General features: G+C 43.5%; 1 protein-coding gene across 1 annotated transcript in view; it reads left to right on the top strand.

The window, feature by feature from the left end:
- The window catches only part of MORC3 (MORC family CW-type zinc finger 3), a 340,436-nt gene that overhangs the window by 273,650 nt on the left and 44,373 nt on the right, over nt 1-22,413 (top strand). The window contains exon 14 of the mRNA XM_053705944.1: nt 4,025-4,161. Coding sequence (XP_053561919.1) covers nt 4,025-4,161 — 137 coding nt within the window. The remainder of the gene's footprint in view (nt 1-4,024; nt 4,162-22,413) is intronic.

The raw sequence follows: 22,413 nt of genomic DNA, 5'->3' as shown, positions 1-22,413 counted from the left end.
GGGTCATCGCCTACCTCAGGATAGAACTGCTAGACTGAGGGGTAAACAAAATAATTTTCGATCCTTTCGGAACTTTAAAGGAGTCCCCTCTTCTTCTTCGTCTGCCACCAAGCAGGAAGGGAATTTTCAGACCAAGTCCGTCTGGAGACCCAACCAGACTTGGAACAAGGGTAAACAAACCAAGAAGCCCGCTGCTGCTACCAAAACAGCATGAAGGGGTGGCCCCCGAACCGGGACCGGATTTCGTAGGGGGCAGACTCTCTTTTCCCAGGCTTGGGTAAGAGATGTTCAGGATCCTTGGACACTGGAGATCGTGTCCCAAGGGTATCAGCTGGAATTCAAAAGTTCTCTCCCAAGGGGGAGGTTTCTTCTTACACGATTGTCTGCAGACAAGACAAAAAGAGAGGCATTCTTACGTTGTGTAAAAGACCTCTCTACTATGGGATTAATTCGTCCCGTTCCAAGACTGGAACAGGGTCAAGGGTTTTACTCCAATTTTTTTGTGGTCCCCAAAAAAAGAGGGCACGTTTCGATCCATTTTAGTCCTAAAGAGTCTAAACAAGTTTCTCAGAGTCCCATCCTTCAAAATGGAGACTATTCAAACAATTCTGCCATTGATCCAGGAGGGTCAATATATGACTACCGTGGTCTTGAAGGATGCATACCTTCATATTCCTATCCACAAGGATCATCATTATATTCTAAGGTTTGCCTTCCTGGACAAACATTTTCAGTTTGTGGCTCTTCCCTTCGGGTTGGTCACAGCACCCAGGATCTTCATGAAGGTTCTAGGGTCCCTTCTGGTGGTTCTCAGACCGCGGGGTATTGCAGTGGCGCCTTATCTGGACGATATCCTGATCCAGGCGTCGTCCTACCATCTGACAAAGTCTCATACAGACATGGTTCTGTCCTTTCTGAGGACTCATGGGTGGAAGATGAATCAAGAAAAGAGTTCATTAATTCCACAGACCAAGGTTCCCTTCCTAGGAACTCTAATAGATTCCATAGCCATGAAAATTTTCTTTAGAGGTCAGAAAGTTAAAGATTCTGAATACATGCCGAGCCCTTCAGTCCAATCCTCGACCATCAGTGGCCCAGTGCATGAAGGTAATTGGATTGATGGTGGCGGCAATGGACAGACAGTGGAATGGAGATTATGCAAATTTGTCTCCTCAGATAGATCTGGATCAGGAGACAAGAGACTCTCTTCTTTGGTGGTTGTCTCAGGATCATCTGTCCCAAGGGACGTGTTTTCACAGACCCTCATGGGTGATAGTGACGACGGACGCCAGCCTTATAGGTTGGGGTGCAGTCTGGAATTCCCTGAAGGCTCAGGGTGTGTGGACTCAGTCGGAGTCTCTTCTTCCAATCAATATTCTGGAATTGAGTGCAATTTTCAATGCGCTTCAGGCGTGGCCTTAGTTGGCTTCGGCCAAATTCATTCGCTTTCAGTCGGACAACATCACGACTGTGGCTTACATCAATCATCAGGGAGGAACAAGGAGTTCCTTAGCAATGACCAAAGTATCCAAGATAATTCGGTGGGCGGAGGCCCACTCTTGTTATCTGTCAGCAATCTACATCCCAGGAGTGGACAACTGGGAAGCGGACTTTTTAAGCAGACAGATGTTTCATCCGTGGGAGTGGGAACTCCATCCGGAGGTCTTTGCCACTCTGATCCTGAGATGGGGCAGACCGGAGTTGGATCTGATGGCATCTCGTCAGAATGCCAAGCTTCCAAGATATGGATCCAGGTCAAGGGATCCTCAGGCCGAACTGATGGATGCCTTGGCAGTGCCTTGGTAGTTCAACCTAGCTTATGTGTTTCCACCGTTTGCTCTCCTTCCCCGGGTGATTGCTCAGATCAAATAGGAGAGGGCTTCAGTAATTCTAATGGCGCCTGCGTGGCCTCACAGGACTTGGTATGCCGATCTGGTGGACATGTCCTCTCTGCTGCCGTGGAAGCTTCCATTGATGCAGGACCTTCTCATTCAGGGACCCTTTCAACACCCAAATCTAGTTTCTCTGCAACTGACTGCTTGGAGATTGAACGCTTGATTTTATCTAAGCGGGGGTTCTCTGATTCGGTCATTGATACCTTGATTCAGACACATAAGCCTGTCACTAGAAAGATCTATCATAAGATATGGCGTAAATATCTTTTTTTGGTGTGAATCTAAGGGCTACTCATGGAGTAGAGTTAGGATTCCCAGGATTCTGTCTTTTCTCCAAGAAGGTTTGGAGAAAGGGTTATCAGCGAGTTCCTTAAAGGGGCAAATCTCTGCTTTGTCAATTTTGCTGCACAAACGTTTGGCAGATGTCCCAGACGTTCAGTCTTTTTGTCAGGCTCTAACCAGAATTAAGCCTGTGTTTAGACCTATTGCTCCACCCTGGAGTTTGAATTTAGTTCTTAATGTTCTTCAAGGGGTTCCGTTTGAACCCATGCATTCCATAGATATTAAGTTGTTATCTTGGAAAGTGTTATTTTTGGTTGCTATTTCTTCTGCTCGTAGAGTTTCGGAGCTTTCAGCATTACAATGTGACTCGCCTTATCTTATCTTCCATTCTGATAAGGTGGTTTTACGTACCAAACCTGGTTTCCTTCCTAAGGTAGTTTCTAATAAGAATATTAATCAGGAAATTGTTGTTCCTTCATTATGTCCTAACCCTTCTTCTAAGAAGGAGCGTATGTTACATAACTTGGACGTGGTCCGTGCCCTGAAGTTTTACTTGCAGGCGACTAAGGATTTTCGTCAATCTTCTTCATTATTCATTGTCTTTTCTGGAAAGCGTAGGGGTCAGAAAGCTACAGCTACCTCTTTCTTTTTGGCTGAAGAGTATCATCTGTCTGGCATATGAGACTGCTGGACAGCAGCCTCCTGAAAGAATTACGGCTCATTCTACTAGGGCTGTGGCTTCCTCATGGGCATTTAAAAATGATGCTTCTGTTGAACAGATTTGCAAGGCTGCAACTTGGTCGTCTCTTCATACTTTTTCAAAATTTTGCAAATTTGATACTTTTGCTTCTTCTGAGGCTGTTTTTAGGAGACAGGTTCTACAAGCAGTGGTTCCTTCCGTTTAGGTCCCTGTCTTGTCCCTCCCTTTTCATCCGTGTCCTGTAGCTTTGGTATTGTATCCCACCAGTACGGATGAAATACGTGGACTCGTCATATCTTGTAGAAGAAAAGGAAATTTATGCTTACCTGATAAATTTATTTCTTCTACGATATGACGAGTGCACGGCCCCCCCTGTCATTTTTAAGACAGGTATATATTATATATTTGCTAAACTTTAGTCACCTTTGGCTTTTCCTTTCTCTTCCTAACTCCGGTCGAATGACTGGAGGTGGAGGGAAGGGAGGAGCTATATATACAGCTCTGCTGTGGTGCTCTTTGCCACTTCCTGTTAGCAGGAGGATAAATCCCACAACTAAGGATGAAATCTGTGGACTCGTCATATCGTAGAAGAAATAAATTTATCAGGTAAGCATAAATTTCCTTGTTTATCAGGAGCTCATGAACTGTGCGTCTTGTCTCTCCTGTGGCTGGCTCCGCCCCCCACTTGCCTATTTTTAAAGCTGAGGTATGTGTGAAGTGGGATGAGTATTTATAGGCTTTTGAGGTTTGGGAAACTTTGCCTCCTCCTGTTAGTAATGTATATCCCATATGTAAAAGCTCATGGACTCTCACCACCATGAAAGAAATTAATTTATCAGGTAAGTTCTTACATAAATTATGTTTTATATATATTTATTTATTTTGTTCATTATGGATTATTTGCAATAATGTTTTGCATTTGCTTAAGTCCAGAGAGAGAGAAGAAATCTTATATCATCTTATATCTGATGATATAAGATGATATAGAATATAAAAAATATATACACGCATGCATTTTTATTGGAGCCTCTCTGGTTTGGTCACCAGACTCTTAACATTTTATTTATTTTTATCTGCAGGATTGCTCCTGTCCCTGTATATTTACCACTTGCGTGGTAGTCTAATGATTATTTTATTTTTTGAACAGGTCTTTGAAAAACCTACAATTCTTTTTACTCCCCCTAGTAAAGAACTGCAACCAGCCCTGAAGCCAATGGAACCCATAGTAAAGCCAGTCCATACTCAAAAGGTTCTTAACTCAAGCTCAGAAAGTACCACTAATGGGTATGTCCTTTTTTATACTGCTTTTTAAATTATGGGATAACCTACATGTTTTCAAGAGAAAATTGGGTAGTAATAAGATACAATGTTACTTACCTTGTGTATTGATATTTCTGACCATTTATAAATGTGATATCAACATGCCTAACTCTATAACTGTTGTAACTTCATAACATCATTTTATTGAAGACACGCTGAATATTTTCCCATACTCCCAAGTTGCAAAGAATGCCGAAATTAACCTAACCAATAATGCACTTGCCAGTTTACAGTTTCTATAAGCCTGCTTTCATTTTACTGGTTATTTTTTAATGCATTTGGTAACTTCTAGATACAGTGTACTATATTCTGTTAATAGTTTAATTGCAGTTTATTCTTTATTTATATGGCTTCCAGTTTAAACAACAAATTTCCCAGGTACTTTGTGAGGTCCAGGGATCCTCAACCAGAGTGTGCAGATGCTCTTGTAGCTCCTTGGTCATTTCAGCTTGCTTATATGTTTCCTCCTCTGGTACTAATACCCAGAGTGATCTCCAAGATAAGCCTAGAGAAATATTCAGTAAATATGATTGCCCAAGCTTGGCCTCACATAATTTGGTATGCGGATCTGGTTCAAATGTCCAGCTGCCATCCTTGGCCTCTGCAGTTAGACCTTCTGTCTCAGGGTCCATTTCCATCTAAAGGGGAGGAGAGTCCACGGCTTCATTCATTACTATCGGGAATTAAGAACCTGGCCACCAGGAGGAGGCAAAGACACCCCAGCCAAAGGCTTAAATACCTCTCCCACTTCCCTCATCCCCCAGTCATTCTTTGCCTTTCGTCACAGGAGGATGGCAGAGGAGTTTTGGAGAAGTCTCTTGTGGAGGGTAGTACTCTTCGCAGTGGGACTGGAGTTTTAAGTAGTCCTGTCAGTCTCTCAGTGAGGGCCTGGGCGAAAGTAAGAGTCCGGAGATGCAGGGAGAGTCTTTCTGTGAAACCATCCCAACTCATATTGACAGCTCCATAAGCAATCAGCGTTGACATGTTTCGCTGCCTGCTTTCTTCACTCAAGTCCATGTCTGGAGCGACGCTTACTAACCTGTCACACTTGTGTTCCACGGCGTAGATTCTGGTAAGATCGTTTCATTTTCATAATGATGATACTGATGATAACATAGAAGGCAGGGTCACAGTGTGGCGCCTTTTTATCTTTACAGAATCAAGGGTTAATATTCCTGGAAGGGGATTATTGAACGAGGGAGGGGGTTATACATATTGTTTGTGTCATTGCTGCGTTGTGTGCGAGATGAGGCTCTGGCAATGTGTGGAACTTTCAGTCTATTTATCCTTCTCTGTTGATCTGTGACACATAGCGGTTTCTGTAGTCCGGGTCCTAGGAGGTGGTGAGTGCCCCGGCCATTGGTGGTATTAAGGTGCCTTTTTGTAAATTGTTAGTCTTCCCATAGAAGCGATGGAGGACTCTCCGTCCTTAACAAAGTTTAATTCCTGTGTTTATTGTGAGGAGGTTCTGGTAGATTAGCCTGCTCAACTATGTTCCACATGCCTTGTTACAACATCTAAATGTAAACGGATGTCTAGTACTACTGAGCCGTCCACCTCTGAGGGTTCTTCGTCCCGTGAGGTGCGTTCCCTGCATTCATCTTCGATTGCACATGCAGCGCCCCGGGGTCCAATCATTACTCCTTCAGGAGAGATTCATTGGCCCTCAGACTTTGCAGACCAACTGGAATCAGCGGTTTCTAAAGTGATCCATGCCTTACCACGTTCTGCTAAGCGCAAGCTTATGGTGTATCATGGTGGCTCGACCCAGGATTTGTCCTCACCGATGGCAGATCCAGAGGCTCTATACGAGGTCGAGGCCCACTCCGACTCTTCGGAGGAGGCCCATTCTTGGTCGGTGTCTGTGTCATCTAAGCCTCCTGCTGCGGAGGAGCCTGGTTATAGGATTAGGATGGAAAATTTGCGTTTTCTGCTGCGACAGGTACTTGCTACTCTGGAGGTTCCGGAACCTAAGATCCCGGAGGAACCTGTGATTCCTAAGCTTGACAAGGTGTACGAGGCTAGGGTGGTGCCTCAGACTTTCCCGGTTCCCGTTAAGATGGCAAATATTATTAAGAATGAATGGGAGCGATTAGGGTCTCCCTTTTCCCCTTCTTTAAAAACTGTTTCCTGTCCCGGACTCTCAGCTTGAGCTGTGGGGAACATTCCCAAGGTGGATGGGGGCTATCTCTACACTCGCGAAGCAGACGACTTTTCCCCTCGAGGATAGTTTGTCATTTAAGGAGCCCATGGATAAGAAGCTGGAAAACATGTTGAGAAAGACGTTTCAGCACACAGGGTTTGTTTTTCAGCTTGCAGCGCCCGTTGCAGCGGTCGCCGGTGCTGCAACATATTGGTGCGAATCCCTGTGTGAAATGGTCGAAGGGGAGACATCCATCGACGAGATACAGGAGAAGATTAAGGCGCTGAAGGTCGCCAATTCTTTCATCTGTGATGCCAGTATGCAAATTATTTGTCTGAATGCTAAGGTATCAGGTTTTTCGGTTTTAGCCCGCAGGGCTCTGTGGCTAAAATTTTGGTCTGCGGACATGACCTCCTAGTCGAGGCTGTTGTCCCTTCCTTTTCAGGGAAAGATCCTGTTCGGTCCAGGATTGGATTCGATCATATCCACAGTTACGGGGGGCAAGGGAGCTTTCCTACCACAGGATAAGAAGGCTAAGCCCAAGGGATCTACTTTTCGTCCCTTTCGTGCTGACAAGGCCAACCCGCCATGAAAGCGAACCAGTCCAAGGGACCTTGGAAACCGGCTCATTCTTGGAACAAGTCTAAGCAGAGCAAGAAGCCCGCCTAGACTAAATCGGCATGAAGGGGCGGCCCCCGACCGGTCTCTGTATCACGTAGGGGGCAGATTATCTCAATTCTCAGATGCATGGTTGAAGGACGTTCAGGACCCCTGGGTTCTAGAAGGTGTCTCTCAGGGCTACAGGATAGGGTTCAGATCCCATCCGCCAGAGGGCAGATTCCTTTTGTCAAACCTGTCTTCAAGTCCAGGGAAGAGAGAGGCTTTTCTAGAGTGTGTGAAAGATCTCGCCTCTCGTGGGGTTATTGTTCTAGTACCCCTAGCAGAGAGGGGTCTAGGGTACTGCTCCAACCTTTTTGTGGTTCCAAAGAAGGACGGCACGTTCCGCCCAATTCTGGACCTAAAGTGTTTAAACAAGTTTGAGTGTTCCATCGTTCAAAATAGAAACAATCAGATCTATTCTGCCCCTAGTTCAAGAGGGGACAGTTCATGACAACTATAGACTTGAAGGACGCTTACCTTCATGTGCCAATTCACAGGGACCACTTCAGGTCCCTAAGATTTGCGCTTCTGGACCAACACTTCTAGTTTGCGGCCCTTCCTTTTGGTCTGGCGACGGCTCCCAAGAGTCTTCACAAATTATCTGGGGGCGCTGCTTGCAGTGGCCAGATCCAGGGGCATTGCGGTGGTGCCTTACCTGGATGACATCCTAGTTCAGGCGCCGTCGTTCAACCTCGCGGTGGATCATTCTTGGGCTCTTCTTCTGCTCCAATCTCACGGTTGGAAGATCAACTCAGGAAAGAGTTCCCTGGTTCCCAGCAACAGGGTAGAGTTCCTGGGTACGATAAGACTCTGTCCAATAAGATATTTCTCACAGATCGGTGGAGCAGGAAGCTTGCGTCCACCTGTCTTGCCCTTCAGTCCTCCACAAGCCCGTCGGTGGCTCAATGTATGGAGGTGATAGGTCTCATGGTGTCAAACATAGATGTCATCCCATTCGCCAGGTTCCATCTCAGACCTCTTCAATTGTGCATGTTGAGACAGTGGCACAGCGATCATTCAGATTTATCACAGCTGATATCCATGGATGCTCGGACTCGTAACTCCCTCTCTTGGTGGACCCTTCCGGAGCAACTGTCCGTGGGGACATCCTTCTTGAGACCGTCCTGGGAGATTGACCACAGACGCCAGTCTGACAGGATGGGGAGCTGTTTGGGGTGCCAGAATGGCACAAGGAAAGTGGTCCAGGGAGGAGTCTCTCCTTCCGATCAGCATCCTAGAACTGTGAGCAATTTACAATGCTCTGAAGGCATGGCCTTCTCTGGAGTTGGTCAGTTTCATCAGATTGCAGACCGACAACATTACCTCGGTGACTTACATCAACCTCATCCTCTCGATGAGGGAGGTGTCTCGGATTCTGGAGTGGGCAGAGCCCCATGACTGCTTGCTCTCAGCGATTCACATTCGAGGTGTGGACAACTGGGAAGCAGATTTTCTCAGCAGACAATCCTTCCATCTGGGGGAATGGTCTCTTCACCCCGAGGTGTTTGCGGAGATTTGTCTCAGATGAGCTCCCTGACATCCTATCTTTTGTTCAGGCTCTGTTTAGAATCAGACCTGTCTTTAGACAGTCGGTTCCACCTTGGAGCTTAAACTTAGGACCACTGAACCCAAATTTTTTCTTTTGTGATTCAGATAGAGCATGCAATTTTAAGCAACTTTCTCATTTTACTCCTGTTATTCATTTTTTCTATGTTCACTTGCTATCATTATTTGAAAAAGAAGGCATCTAAGCCTTTTTCTTTCATGTAATTAGCAAGAGTCCATGAGCTAGTGACGTATGGGAAATACATTCCTACCAGGAGGGGCAAAGTTTCCCAAACCTCAAAATGCCTATAAATACACCCCTCACCACACCCACAAATCAGTTTTTACAAACTTTGCCTCCTGTGGAGGTGGTGAAGTAAGTTTGTGCTAGATTCTACGTTGATATGCGCTCCGCAGCAGGTTGGAGCCCGGTTTTCCTCTCAGCGTGCAGTGAATGTCAGAGGGATGTGAAGAGAGTATTGCCTATTTGAATTCAATGATCTCCTTCTACGGGGTCTATTTCATAGGTTCTCTGTTATCGGTCGTAGATATTCATCTCTTACCTCCCTTTTCAGATCGACGATATACTCTTATATATACCATTACCTCTACTGATTCTCGTTTCAGTACTGGTTTGGCTTTCTACTACATGTAGATGAGTGTCCTGGGGTAAGTAAGTCTTATTTTTGTGACACTCTAAGCTATGGTTGGGCACTTTTATATAAAGTTCTAAATATTTGTGTTTAAACATTTATTTGCTTTGATTCAGGATGTTCAATATTCCTTATTTCAGACAGTCAGTTTCATTATTTGGGATAATGCATTTGAATAATAAATTTTTTTCTTACCTTAAAATTTGACTTTTCTCTTGTTAAGTGTATCCAGTCCACGGATCATCCATTACTTATGGAATATATTCTCCTTCCCAACAGGAAGCTGCAAGAGTCCACCCACAGCAAAGCTGCTATATAGCTCCTCCCCTAACTGCCATATTCAGTCATTCTCTTGCAAGCCTCAACATAGGAGGTCGTGAGAGTCTGTGGTGCTTTCTACTTAGTTTATTCTTCAATCAAAAGTTTATTTTTAAATGGCACCGGAGTGTGCTGTTTATCTCAGGCAGTATTTGGAAGAAGAATCTGCCTGCGTTTTTCTATGATCTTAGCAGACGTAACTAAGATCCATTTGCTGTTCTCACACATTCTGAGGAGTGAGGTACTTCAGAGGGGGAATGGCGTGCAGGTTTTCCTGCAGATAAGGTATGTGCAGTAAAATATTTTTCTAGGAATGGAATTGACTAAGAAAATACTGCTGATACCGAAGTAATGTAAGTAAAGCCTTAAATGCAGCGATAGCGACTGGTATCAGGCTTATTAATAGAGATACATACTCTTGTAAAAATGTGTTTTAAAACGTTTGCTGGCATGTTTAATCGTTTTTTAACATATGTTTGGTGATAAAACTTATTGGGGCCTAAGTTTTTTCCACATGGCTGGCTTAAATTTTGCATAGAATCAGTTAACTGAAGCTTCCCACTGTTGGCTGAGGCAGTTTGTTGTGTCTGTTTTTTAAAAACGTCTATGTCGTTTTTTTGTTTTTTTTTTATCTGTTTTTTGCATTAAGGGGTTAATCATCCATTTGCAAGTGGGTGCAATGCTCTGTTACCTTATTACATGTACTGTAAAAATTTTGTTTGTTTTACTGCCTTTTTTTCACTGTTTTTCAAATTTTGACAAAATTTGTTTCTCTTAAAGGCACAGTAACGTTTTATATATTTGCTTGTTAACTTGATTTAAAGTGTTTTCCAAGCTTACTAGTCTCATTATTAGTCTGTTCTAACATGTCTGACATAGAGGAAGCTCTGTGTTCATTATGTTTTAAAGCCATGGTGGAACCCCATCTTAGAATGTGTACCAGATGTACTGATTTCATGTTAAACAATAAAGATCATTTTTTGTCTTTAAAAACATTATCACCAGAGGATTCTGTCGTGGGGGTAGTTATGCCGACTAACTCTCCCCACGTGTCAGACCTTTTGACTCCCGCTTTAGGGACTCACGCTCAAATGGCGCCAAGTACATCAAGGGCACCCATAGCGTTTCTTTTACCAGGGGATTCTGTCGAGGGGAAAGTTATTCCGACTAACTCTCCCCACGTGTCAGACCCTTCGACTCCCGCTTCAGGGACTCACGCTCAAATGGCGCCAAGTACATCAAGGGCACCCATAGCGTTTATTTTACAAGACATGGCAAAGGTGGTGAATAATATTCTGGCAGCAGTATTAGTCAGACTACCTGAAATTAAAGGAAAGCAGTTAGCTCTGGGGGTAGATACAGAGCATACAGACGCTTTAAAAACCATGTATGATACTACCTCACAATATGCTTAGTCTGTGGGTGATTTTTTTTGACTCAGGGAAGATGATTTAACCTGATTCTGATATTTCTACATTTAAAATTTATGCTTGAGAACCTCCACTTGTTGCTCAGGGAGGCTTTGGCTGCTCTGAATGAATGTGTACAATCGCAGGGCCAGAGAAATTGTGTAGACTGGATAAATAATATGCAGTGCCGGTGTGTACTGATGTTTTTCCAATACCTAAAGAGGTTTACTAAAAAAAAAAAATTTTTAATAAGGAATGGGATAGACCAGGTGTGCCGTTCTCTTCCCCTCCTATTTTTTAGAAGAATGTTTTCTAATAGTTACCACCACACGGGACTTCTGGCAGACAGTTCCTAAGGTGGAGAGAAGAGTTTCTACTCTTGCTAAGTGTACCACTACCTCTGACGAGGACAGTTGTGCTTTTTAGATCCAATGGATAAAAAATGTTTATTCAACAGGGTTTTATCCTGCAGCCCCTTGCATACATTGCTTCTGTCACTGCTGCTGCGGCGTTCTGGGTTGAGTCTCTTGATGAGGCTTTACAGTTAAGCGACTCCATTGGATGAATATATTTGACAAGCTTATGCTAGCCAATTCCTTTGTTTTCTGATGCCTTGTTCTTTTGACTAGACTAACGGCTAAGAATTCTGTTTTTTACTATACTGGCGCGCAGAGCGCTATGGCTTATATCATGGTCAGCTGTCGTGACTTTAATAAATAAGCTACTTAACTTCCCTTCAAGGGGCAGACCCTATTCGGGCCTGGTTTGAAGGAGATTATTGCTTATATCACTGGAGGAAAAGGTCATGCCCTTCCTCAGGATAGGTCTAAATCAAGGGCAAAAAAAAAAAAAAGTCTAATTTTCGTACCTTTTAAAAACTTCAGGGCAGGTGTGGCATCCTCTTCCTCTAAGGCAAAACAAGAGGGAATTTTTGCTCAGTCCAAGGCGGTCTGGAGACAATCGGACCTGGAACAAAGATAAGCAGGCCAAGGAGCCTGCTGCTGCCTCTAAGGCAGCATGAAGGAACGGACCCCTATCTGGTAACGGATCCTATAGGGGGCAGACTTTCATTCTTTGCCCAGGCGTGGGCAAGAGATGCCCAGGATCCCTAGGCATTGGAATTTATATCCCAGAGATATCTTCTGGATTTCAAAGATTCCCCCCCCAAAAAAGGGGAGATTTCGCCTTTCACAATTATCTGCAAACCAGATAAAGGAGGCATTCTTACATTATGTACGAGATCCATCCAGTTCCAAGAGAGGAACAGGGACAGAGTTTTTACTCAAATCTGTTTGTGGTTCCCAAGGAGAGGGAACCTTCAGACCTATTTTGGATCTAAAGATCTTAAACAAATTCCTCAGAATTCCGTCATTTAAGATGGAAACTATTCGTACCATCTTAACTATGATCCAGGAGAGTCAATAGAGGACTACAATGGATTTGAAGGATGCTTATCCTCACATTGTGATGCATAAAGATCACCATCGTTTTTCAGGTTTGCCTTTCTAGACAGGCATTACCAGTTTGTAGCTCTTTCCTTTGGGATATCTACAGCCCCAAGAATCTTTATGGAGGTTCTGGGGTCGCTTTGGCGGTCCTTAGACCGCGGGGCATAGAAGTGGCCCCTTATTTAGACGACATCCTGATACAGGCGTCAAACATCCAAATTGCCCAGTCTCATACGGACGTAGTACTGGCATTTCTGAGATCACATGGGTGGAAAGTGAACAAGGAAAGATTTCTCTATCCCCAATCTCAAGGGTTTCCCTCCTAGGGACTCTGATAGATTCTGTAGAAATGAAAATTTACCTGACGGAGTCCAGGTTGTCAAAGTTTTTAAATTTCTGCCCTGTTTTTTCATCCCATCCGCGCCCTTCGGTGGCTCAGTACATGAATGAAATCGGCTTAATGGTAGCGGCAAGGGACATAGTACCGTTTGCACGTCTACATTTCAGACCGCTGCAACTATGCATGCTCAGTCAGAGGAACGGGGATTACACAGATTTGTCCCCCTGTTAAACCTGGACCAAGAGACCAGAGATTCTCTTCTCTGGTGACTATGTCGGGTCCATCTGTCCAAGGGTATGACCTTCCGCAGGTCAGATGGGACAATTGTTACAATAGATGCCAGCCTTTTAGGTTGGGATGCAGTCTGGAACTCCCTGAAGGCTCAGGGATAGTGGACTTAGGAGGAGACCCTCCTTCTAATAAATATTCTGGAACTGGGAGTGATATTCCATGCTCTTCAGACTTGGCCTCAGTTAGCAACTCTGAGGTACATCATACTCAGTCGGACAATATACACGACTGTGGCTTACATCAGCCATTAAGGGGGAACAGAAGTTCCCTAGCGATGTTAGAAGTCTTACAATAATTCACTGGACAGAGACTCACTCTTGTCTATCAGCTATCCATATCCCAGGTGTTGAGAACTGGGAGGTGGATTTTCTAAGTCGTCAGACTTTTCTTCCGGGGGAGTGAGATTTCCTCCGGAGGTCAAGACCAAGCAGGAGAGGGCTTTGGTGTTTTTGACAGCGCCTGCGTAGCCACGCAGGACCTGGTATGCAGATCTGGTGGACATGTCATCCTTTCCATCACGGTCTCTGCTTCTGAGACAGGTCCCTCTACCTCAGGGTCCTTTCAACCATCTAAATAGAATCAATCTGAGATGGACTGCCTGGAGACTGAACGCTTGATGTTATCAAAGCATGGCTTCTCCGAGTCAGTCATTGATACCTTAATACAGACATAAAAGCCTGTCTCTAGGAAAATTGAACATAGATATGGTGTAAATATCTGATTGTTATGAATCCAAGGGTTACTCATGGAGTAAAGTCTGGATTCCCAGGATATTATCTTTTCTCCAAGATGTTTTTGAGAAAAGGGTTGTCAGCTAATTCCTTAAAAGGGGACAGATTTTTACTCTGTCTATTTTTTTGCACAAGCGTCTGGCAGGTATTCTAGACGTTCAGGCATTTGGTCAGGCTTTGGTTAGATCCAAGCCTGTGTTTAAAACTGTTGCTCCGCCATGGAGCTTAAACCTGATTCTTAAGGTTCTTCAAGAAGTTCCGTTTGAACCTTTTTTGTTCCATAGATATCAATCTTTATCTTGGAAAGTTCCTTTTGGGTAGCTAATTCCTCGACTCGTAGAGTCTCCAAGTTATCTGTGTTACAATGTGATTCTCCTTATCTGGTCCTTCGTACGGATAAGGTAGTCCTGCGTACCAACCTGGGTTTTTTCCTAAGGTGGTATCTAACAAGTACATCACTCAAGAGATAGTTGTTCCATGCTTGTATCCTAATCCTTCCTCAAAGAAGGAACGTCTATTACACAATATTGGACGTGGTTTGTGCTTTAAAGTTTTACTTACAAGCTACTACAGTTTTCATCAAACGTTCACCTTGTTTGTTGTCTATTCTGGACAGAGGAGAGGTCAAAAGACTTCAGCAGCCTCTCTGTCTTTTTGGTTAAAAAGCATAATTCATTTAGCTTATGAGACTGCTGGACAGCAGCCTCCTGAAGGGATTACAGCTCATTCTACTAGAGCTGTGGTTTTCACTTGGGCCTTTTTTAAATGTGGCTTCTGTTGAACAGATTTACAAGACGGAGTCTTGGTCTGCGCTTCATACTTTTCAAATTTAACAAATTTGATACCTTGCTTCTTCGGAGGCTATTTTTGGGAGAAAGGGTTTTTTACAGGCAGTGGTAACTTCCGTTTAAGTACCTGCCTTGTCCCTCCCATCATCCGTGTACTTTAGCTTTGGTATTGGTATTCCATAAGTAATGGATGATCCGTGGACTGGATACACTTAACAAGAGAAAACATAATTTATGCTTACCTGATAAATTTATTTCTCTTGTAGTGTATCCAGTCCACGGCCCGCCCTGTCACTTTAAGGCAGGTAATTTTTTCATTTGAACTACAGTCACCACTGCACCCTATGGTTTTTCCTTTCTCTGCATGTTTTCGGTCGAATGACTGAATATGGCAGTTAGGGGAGGAGCTATATAGCAGCTTTGCTGTGGGTGGACTCTTGCAGCTTCCTGTTGGGAAGGAGAATATATTCCATAAGTAATGGATGATCCGTGGACTGGATACACTACAAGAGAAATAAATTTATCAGGTAAGCATAAATTATGTTTTTTCCCTGTGGGCTGTTAGGCTCGCGGGGGCTGAAAATGCCTCATTTCTTCTGTTAAGTGTGATCAGTCCACGGGTCATCATTACTTGTGGGATATTAGCTGCTCCCCTACAGGAAGTGCAAGAGGATTCACCCAGCAGAGTTGCTATATAGCTCCTCCCCTCTACGTCACCTCCAGTCATTCTCTTGCACCCAAAGACTAGATAGGATGTGTGAGAGGACTATGGTGATTATACTTAGTTTTTATAACTTCAATCAAAAGTTTGTTATTTTACAATAGCACCGGAGCGTGTTATTGCCTCTCTGGCAGAGTTTGAAGAAGAATCTACCAGAGTTTTTACTATGATTTTAACCGGAGTAGTTAAGATCATATTGCTGTTTCTCGGCCATCTGAGGGAGGTAAAAGCTTCAGATCAGGGGACAGCGGGCAGATGAATCTGCATTGAGGTATGTAGCAGTTTTTATTTTCTGAATGGAATTGATGAGAAAATCCTGCCATACCGTTATAATGACATGTATGTATATTCTACACTTCAGTATTCTGGGGATGGTATTTCACCGGAATTACTCTGTTAAAAGTACATTAAACCTTTTAATAGGTATTTATTATGTTAAACGTTTTTGCTGGAATGTAGAATCGTTTGCATTTTCTGAGGTACTGAGTGAATAAATATTTGGGCATTATTTTTCCACTTGGCAGTTGCTTGTTTTAATTGTGACAGTTTCGTTTCTCTCTCACTGCTGTGTGTGAGGGGGAGGGGCCGTTTTTGGCGCTCTTTGCTACGCATCAAAAATTTCCAGTCAGTTACTCTTGTATTTCCTGCATGATCCGGTTCATCTCTAACAGAACTCAGGGGTCTTCAAACTTCTTTGGAGGGAGGTAGATTCTCTCAGCAGAGCTGTGAGACTTATATATTGACTGTGATTAAAAACGTTGCTCTGTAATTTTTATGTTTCAAATTTAATTATTGTTACTTTACTAATGGGAACAAACCTTTGCTAAAAGTTGTTTTTAAGGATTGATGCTATAACTGTCTTTCAGTTCATTATTTCAACTGTCATTTAATCATTTAGTGCTTCTTTGAGGCACAGTACGTTTTTGTTAAATAAGATTGTAACCAAGTTGCAAGTTTATTGCTAGTGTGTTAAACATGTCTGATTCAGAGGAAGATATCTGTGTCATTTGTTCCAATGCCAAGGTGGAGCCCAATAGAAATTTATGTACTAACTGTATTGATGCTACTTTAAATAAAAGCCAATCTGTACAAATTGAACAAATTTCACCAAACAGCGAGGGGAGAGTTATGCCGACTAACTCGCCTCACGTGTCAGTACCTGCATCTCCCGCCCGGGAGGTGCGTGATATTATGGCGCCTAGTACATCTGGGCGGCCATTACAGATAACATTACAAGATATGGCTACTGTTATGACTGAAGTTTTGGCTAAATTACCAGAACTAAGAGGCAAGCGTGATCACTCTGGGGTGAGAACAGAGTGCGCTGATAATACTAGGGCCATGTCTGATACTGCGTCACAGCTTGCAGAGCATGAGGACGGAGAGCTTCATTCTGTGGGTGATGGTTCTGATCCAAACAGATTGGATTCAGATATTTCAAATTTTAAATTTAAATTGGAGAACCTCCGTGTATTACTAGGGGAGGTTTTAGCGACTCTTAATGATTGTAACACTGTTGCAATACCAGAGAAATTGTGTAGGTTGGATAAATACTTTGCGGTACCGGCGAGTACTGACGTTTTTCCTATACCTAAGAGACTAACTGAAATTGTTACTAAGGAGTGGGATAGACCCGGTGTGCCGTTCTCACCCCCTCCAATATTTAGAAAGATGTTTCCAATAGACGCCACCACACGGGACTTATGGCAAACGGTCCCTAAGGTGGAGGGAGCAGTTTCTACTTTAGCTAAGCGTACCACTATCCCGGTGGAGGATAGCTGTGCTTTTTCAGATCCAATGGATAAAAAATTAGAGGGTTACCTTAAGAAAATGTTTGTTCAACAAGGTTTTATATTGCAACCCCTTGCATGCATCGCGCCGATTACGGCTGCGGCAGCATTTTGGATTGAGTCTCTGGAAGAGAACCTTAGTTCAGCTACGCTGGACGACATTACGGACAGGCTTAGAGTCCTTAAACTAGCTAATTCATTCATTTCGGAGGCCGTAGTACATTTAACCAAACTTACGGCTAAGAACTCAGGATTCGCCATTCAGGCACGTAGGGCGCTGTGGCTAAAATCCTGGTCAGCTGATGTAACTTCTAAGTCCAAATTACTTAATATACCTTTCAAGGGGCAAACTTTATTTGGGCCCGGTTTGAAAGAAATTATCGCTGACATTACAGGAGGTAAGGGCCACGCCCTACCTCAAGACAAAGCCAAAGCTAAGGCTAGACAGTCTAATTTTCGTCCCTTTCGGAATTTCAAAGCAGGAGCAGCATCAACTTCCACTGCACCAAAACAGGAAGGAGCTGTTGCTCGTTACAGACAAGGCTGGAAACCTAACCAGTCCTGGAACAAGGGCAAGCAGGCCAGGAAACCTGCTGCTGCCCCAAAGACAGCATGAACCGAGGGCCCCCGATCCGGGACCGGATCTAGTGGGGGGCAGACTCTCTCTCTTCGCCCAGGCTTGGGCAAGAGATGTTCAGGATCCCTGGGTGCTAGAGATCATATCTCAGGGATACCTTCTAGACTTCAAATCCTCTCCCCCAAGAGGGAGATTTCATCTGTCAAGGTTGTCAACAAACCAGATAAAGAAAGAAGCGTTTCTACGCTGTGTACAAGATCTGTTATTAATGGGAGTGATCCATCCGGTTCCGCGGTCGGAACAAGGACAAGGGTTTTACTCAAACCTGTTTGTGGTTCCCAAAAAAGAGGGAACTTTCAGGCCAATCTTGGATTTAAAGATCCTAAACAAATTCCTAAGAGTTCCATCGTTCAAAATGGAAACTATTCGGACAATCTTACCCATGATCCAAAAGGGTCAGTACATGACCACAGTGGATTTAAAGGATGCTTACCTTCACATACCGATTCACAAAGATCATTACCGGTATCTAAGGTTTGCCTTCTTAGACAGGCATTACCAGTTTGTAGCTCTTCCATTCGGATTGGCTACGGCTCCAAGAATCTTCACAAAGGTTCTGGGTGCCCTTCTGGCGGTACTAAGACCGCGAGGAATTTCGGTAGCTCCGTACCTAGACGACATTCTGATACAAGCTTCAAGCTTTCAAACTGCCAAGTCTCATACAGAGTTAGTTCTGGCATTTCTAAGGTCGCATGGATGGAAAGTGAACGAAAAGAAGAGTTCTCTTTTTCCTCTCACAAGAGTTCCATTCTTGGGGACTCTTATAGATTCTGTAGAAATGAAGATTTATCTGACAGAAGACAGATTAACAAAGCTTCTAAATGCATGCCGTGTCCTTCATTCCATTCAACTCCCGTCAGTAGCTCAATGCATGGAGGTGATCGGCTTAATGGTAGCAGCAATGGACATAGTACCCTTTGCACGTCTACATCTCAGACCGCTGCAATTGTGCATGCTGAGTCAGTGGAATGGGGATTACTCAGACTTGTCCCCTACTCTGAATCTGGATCAAGAGACCAGAAACTCTCTTCTATGGTGGCTTTCTCGGCCACATCTGTCCAGGGGGATGCCATTCAGCAGGCCGGACTGGACAATTGTAACAACAGACGCCAGCCTACTAGGTTGGGGCGCTGTCTGGAATTCTCTGAAGGCTCAGGGACAATGGAATCAGGAGGAAAGTCTCCTGCCAATAAACATTCTGGAATTAAGAGCAGTTCTCCATGCCCTTCTGGCTTGGCCCCAGTTAAAAACTCGGGGGTTCATCAGGTTTCAGTCGGACAACATCACGACTGTAGCTTACATCAACCATCAAGGAGGGACAAGAAGCTCCCTAGCAATGATGGAAGTATCAAAGATAATTCGCTGGGCAGAGTCTCACTCTTGCCACCTGTCAGCAATCCACATCCCGGGAGTGGAGAACTGGGAGGCGGATTTCTTGAGTCGCCAGACTTTTCATCCGGGGGAGTGGGAATTTCATCCGGAGGTCTTTGCCCAAATACTTCGACGTTGGGGCAAACCAGAGATAGATCTCATGGCGTCTCGCCAGAACGCCAAACTTCCTCGCTACGGGTCCAGATCCAGGGATCCGGGAGCGGTTCTGATAGATGCTTTGACAGCACCTTGGAACTTCGGGATGGCTTATGTGTTTCCATCCTTCCCACTGCTTCCTCGATTGATTGCCAAAATCAAACAGGAGAGAGCATCAGTGATTCTAATAGCGCCTGCATGGCCACGCAGGACTTGGTATGCAGATCTAGTGGACATGTCATCCTGTCCGCCTTGGTCTCTACCTCTAAGACAGGACCTTCTGAAGCTCTGTCCATCTTGTTACACAGGCGTCTGTCAGAAAATCCAGACGTCCAGGCCTTTTGTCAGGCTTTAGCTAGGATCAAGCCTGTGTTTAAAACTGTTGCTCCGCCATGGAGTTTAAACTTAGTTCTTAACATTTACAGGGTGTTCCGTTTGAACCCCTTCATTCCATTGATATAAAGTTGTTATCTTGGAAAGTTCTATTTTTAATGGCTATTTCCTCGGCTCGAAGAGTCTCTGAGTTATCAGCCTTACATTGTGATTCTCCTTATTTGATTTTTCACTCGGATAAGGTAGTTCTGCGTACTAAGCCTGGGTTCTTACCTAAGGTAGTCACTAACAGGAATATCAATCAGGAGATTGTTGTTCCATCCTTGTGCCCAAATCCTTCTTCGAGGAAGGAACGTCTTTTGCACAATCTGGATGTAGTTCGTGCCCTTAAATTTTATTTACAGGCAACTAAAGATTTTCGACAAACGTCTTCCCTGTTTGTCGTTTACTCTGGTCAGAGGAGAGGTCAAAAAGCTTCTGCTACCTCTCTCTCTTTTTGGCTTCGTAGCATAATTCGTTTAGCTTATGAGACTGCTGGACAGCAGCCTCCTGAAAGAATTACAGCTCATTCCACTAGAGCTGTGGCTTCCACTTGGGCCTTTAAGAATGAGGCCTCTGTTGAACAGATTTGCAAGGCTGCAACTTGGTCTTCGCTTCATACTTTTTCCAAATTTTACAAATTTGACACTTTTGCTTCCTCGGAGGCTATTTTTGGGAGAAAGGTTCTTCAGGCAGTGGTTCCTTCTGTATAAAGAGCCTGCCTATCCCTCCCGTCATCCGTGTACTTTTGCTTTGGTATTGGTATCCCACAAGTAATGATGACCCGTGGACTGATCACACTTAACAGAAGAAAACATAATTTATGCTTACCTGATAAATTCCTTTCTTCTGTAGTGTGATCAGTCCACGGCCCGCCCTGTTTTTTAAGGCAGGTAAATATTTTTTAAATTATACTCCAGTCACCACTACACCCTTGGCTTCTCCTTTCTCGTTGGTCCTTGGTCGAATGACTGGAGGTGACGTAGAGGGGAGGAGCTATATAGCAACTCTGCTGGGTGAATCCTCTTGCACTTCCTGTAGGGGAGCAGCTAATATCCCACAAGTAATGATGACCCGTGGACTGATCACACTACAGAAGAAAGGAATTTATCAGGTAAGCATAAATTATGTTTTTATTGCGTCATTCTTGGCGCAGACTTTTGGCGCAAAAAATTTTCTTTGTTATTTCCGGCGTCATACTTGTCACCGGAAGTTGCGTCATTTTTGACGTTTTTTGCGCCAAAAGTGTCGGCGTTACCGGATGTGGCATCATTTTTGGCGCCAAAAGCATTTAGGCGCCAAATAATGTGGGCGTCTTTTTTGGCGCTAAAAAATATGGGCGTCATTATTGTCTTCACATTATTTAAGTCGCATTGTTTATTGCTTCTGGTTGCTAGAAGCTTGTTCACTGGCATTTTTTCCCATTCCTGAAACTGTCATTTAAGGAATTTGATCAATTTTGCTTTATATGTTGTTTTTTTCTATTACATATTGCAAGATGTCCCAGATTGACCCTGAATCAGAAGATACTTCTGGAAAATCGCTGCCTGATGCTGGATCTACCAAGGTTAAGTGTATTTGCTGTAAACTTGTGGTATCTGTTCCTCCAGCTGTTGTTTGTAATGAATGTCATGACAAACTTGTTAATGCAGATAATATTTCCTTTAGTAATGTTACATTACCTGTTGCTGTTCCATCAACATCTAATACTCAGAGTGTTCCTGTTAACATAAGAGATTTTGTTTCTAAATCTATTAAGAAGGCTATGTCTGTTATTCCTCCTTCCAGTAAACGTAAAAGGTCTTTTAAAACTCATTTTTCAGATGAATTTTTAAATGAACATCATCATTCTGATTCTGATAATGACTCCTCTGGTTCAGAGGATTCTGTTTCAGAGGTTGATGCTGATAAATCTTCATATTTGTTCAAAATGGAATTTATTCGTTCTTTACTTAAAGAAGTCTTAATTGCATTAGAAATAGAGGATTCTGGTCCTCTTGATACTAAATCTAAACGTTTAAATAAGGTTTTTAAATCTCCTGTAGTTATTCCAGAAGTTTTTCCTGTCCCTGATGCTATTTCTGAAGTAATCTCCAGGGAGTGGAATAATTTGGGTAATTCATTTACTCCTCCTAAACGTTTTAAGCAATTATATCCTGTGCCATCTGACAGATTAGAGTTTTGGGACAAAATCCCTAAGGTTGATGGGGCTATCTCTACTCTTGCTAAGCGTACTACTATTCCTACGGCAGATAGTACTTCCTTTAAGGATCCTTTAGATAGGAAAATTGAATCCTTTCTAAGAAAAGCTTACTTATGTTCAGGTAATCTTCTTAGACCTGCTATATCTTTAGCGGATGTTGCTGCAGCTTCAACTTTTTGGTTAGAAGCTTTAGCGCAACAAGTAACAGATCATAATTCTCATAGCATTGTTAATCTTCTTCAACATGCTAATAATTTTATTTGTGATGCCATCTTTGATATCATTAGGGTTGATGTCAGGTATATGTCTCTAGCTATTTTAGCTAGAAGAGCTTTATGGCTTAAAACTTGGAATGCTGATATGTCTTCTAAGTCAACTTTGCTTTCCCTTTCTTTCCAGGGTAATAAATTATTTGGTTCACAGTTGGATTCTATTATTTCAACTGTTACTGGAGGGAAAGGAACTTTTTTACCACAGGATAAAAAATCTAGAGGTAAATTTAGGTCTAATAATCGTTTTCGTTCCTTTCGTCACAATAAGGAACAAAAGCCTGATCCTTCCCCCTACAGGAGCAGTTTCAGTTTGGAAACCATCTCCAGTCTGGAATAAATCCAAGCCTTTTAGAAAGCCAAAGCCAGCT

The sequence above is a fragment of the Bombina bombina genome, chromosome 3 (genome assembly GCF_027579735.1).
Source record: "Bombina bombina isolate aBomBom1 chromosome 3, aBomBom1.pri, whole genome shotgun sequence".
Lineage (NCBI taxonomy): Eukaryota > Metazoa > Chordata > Amphibia > Anura > Bombinatoridae > Bombina > Bombina bombina.
The sequence above is the reverse complement of the archived record's forward strand: the minus strand, read 5'-3'. Positions and strand labels throughout refer to the sequence as shown.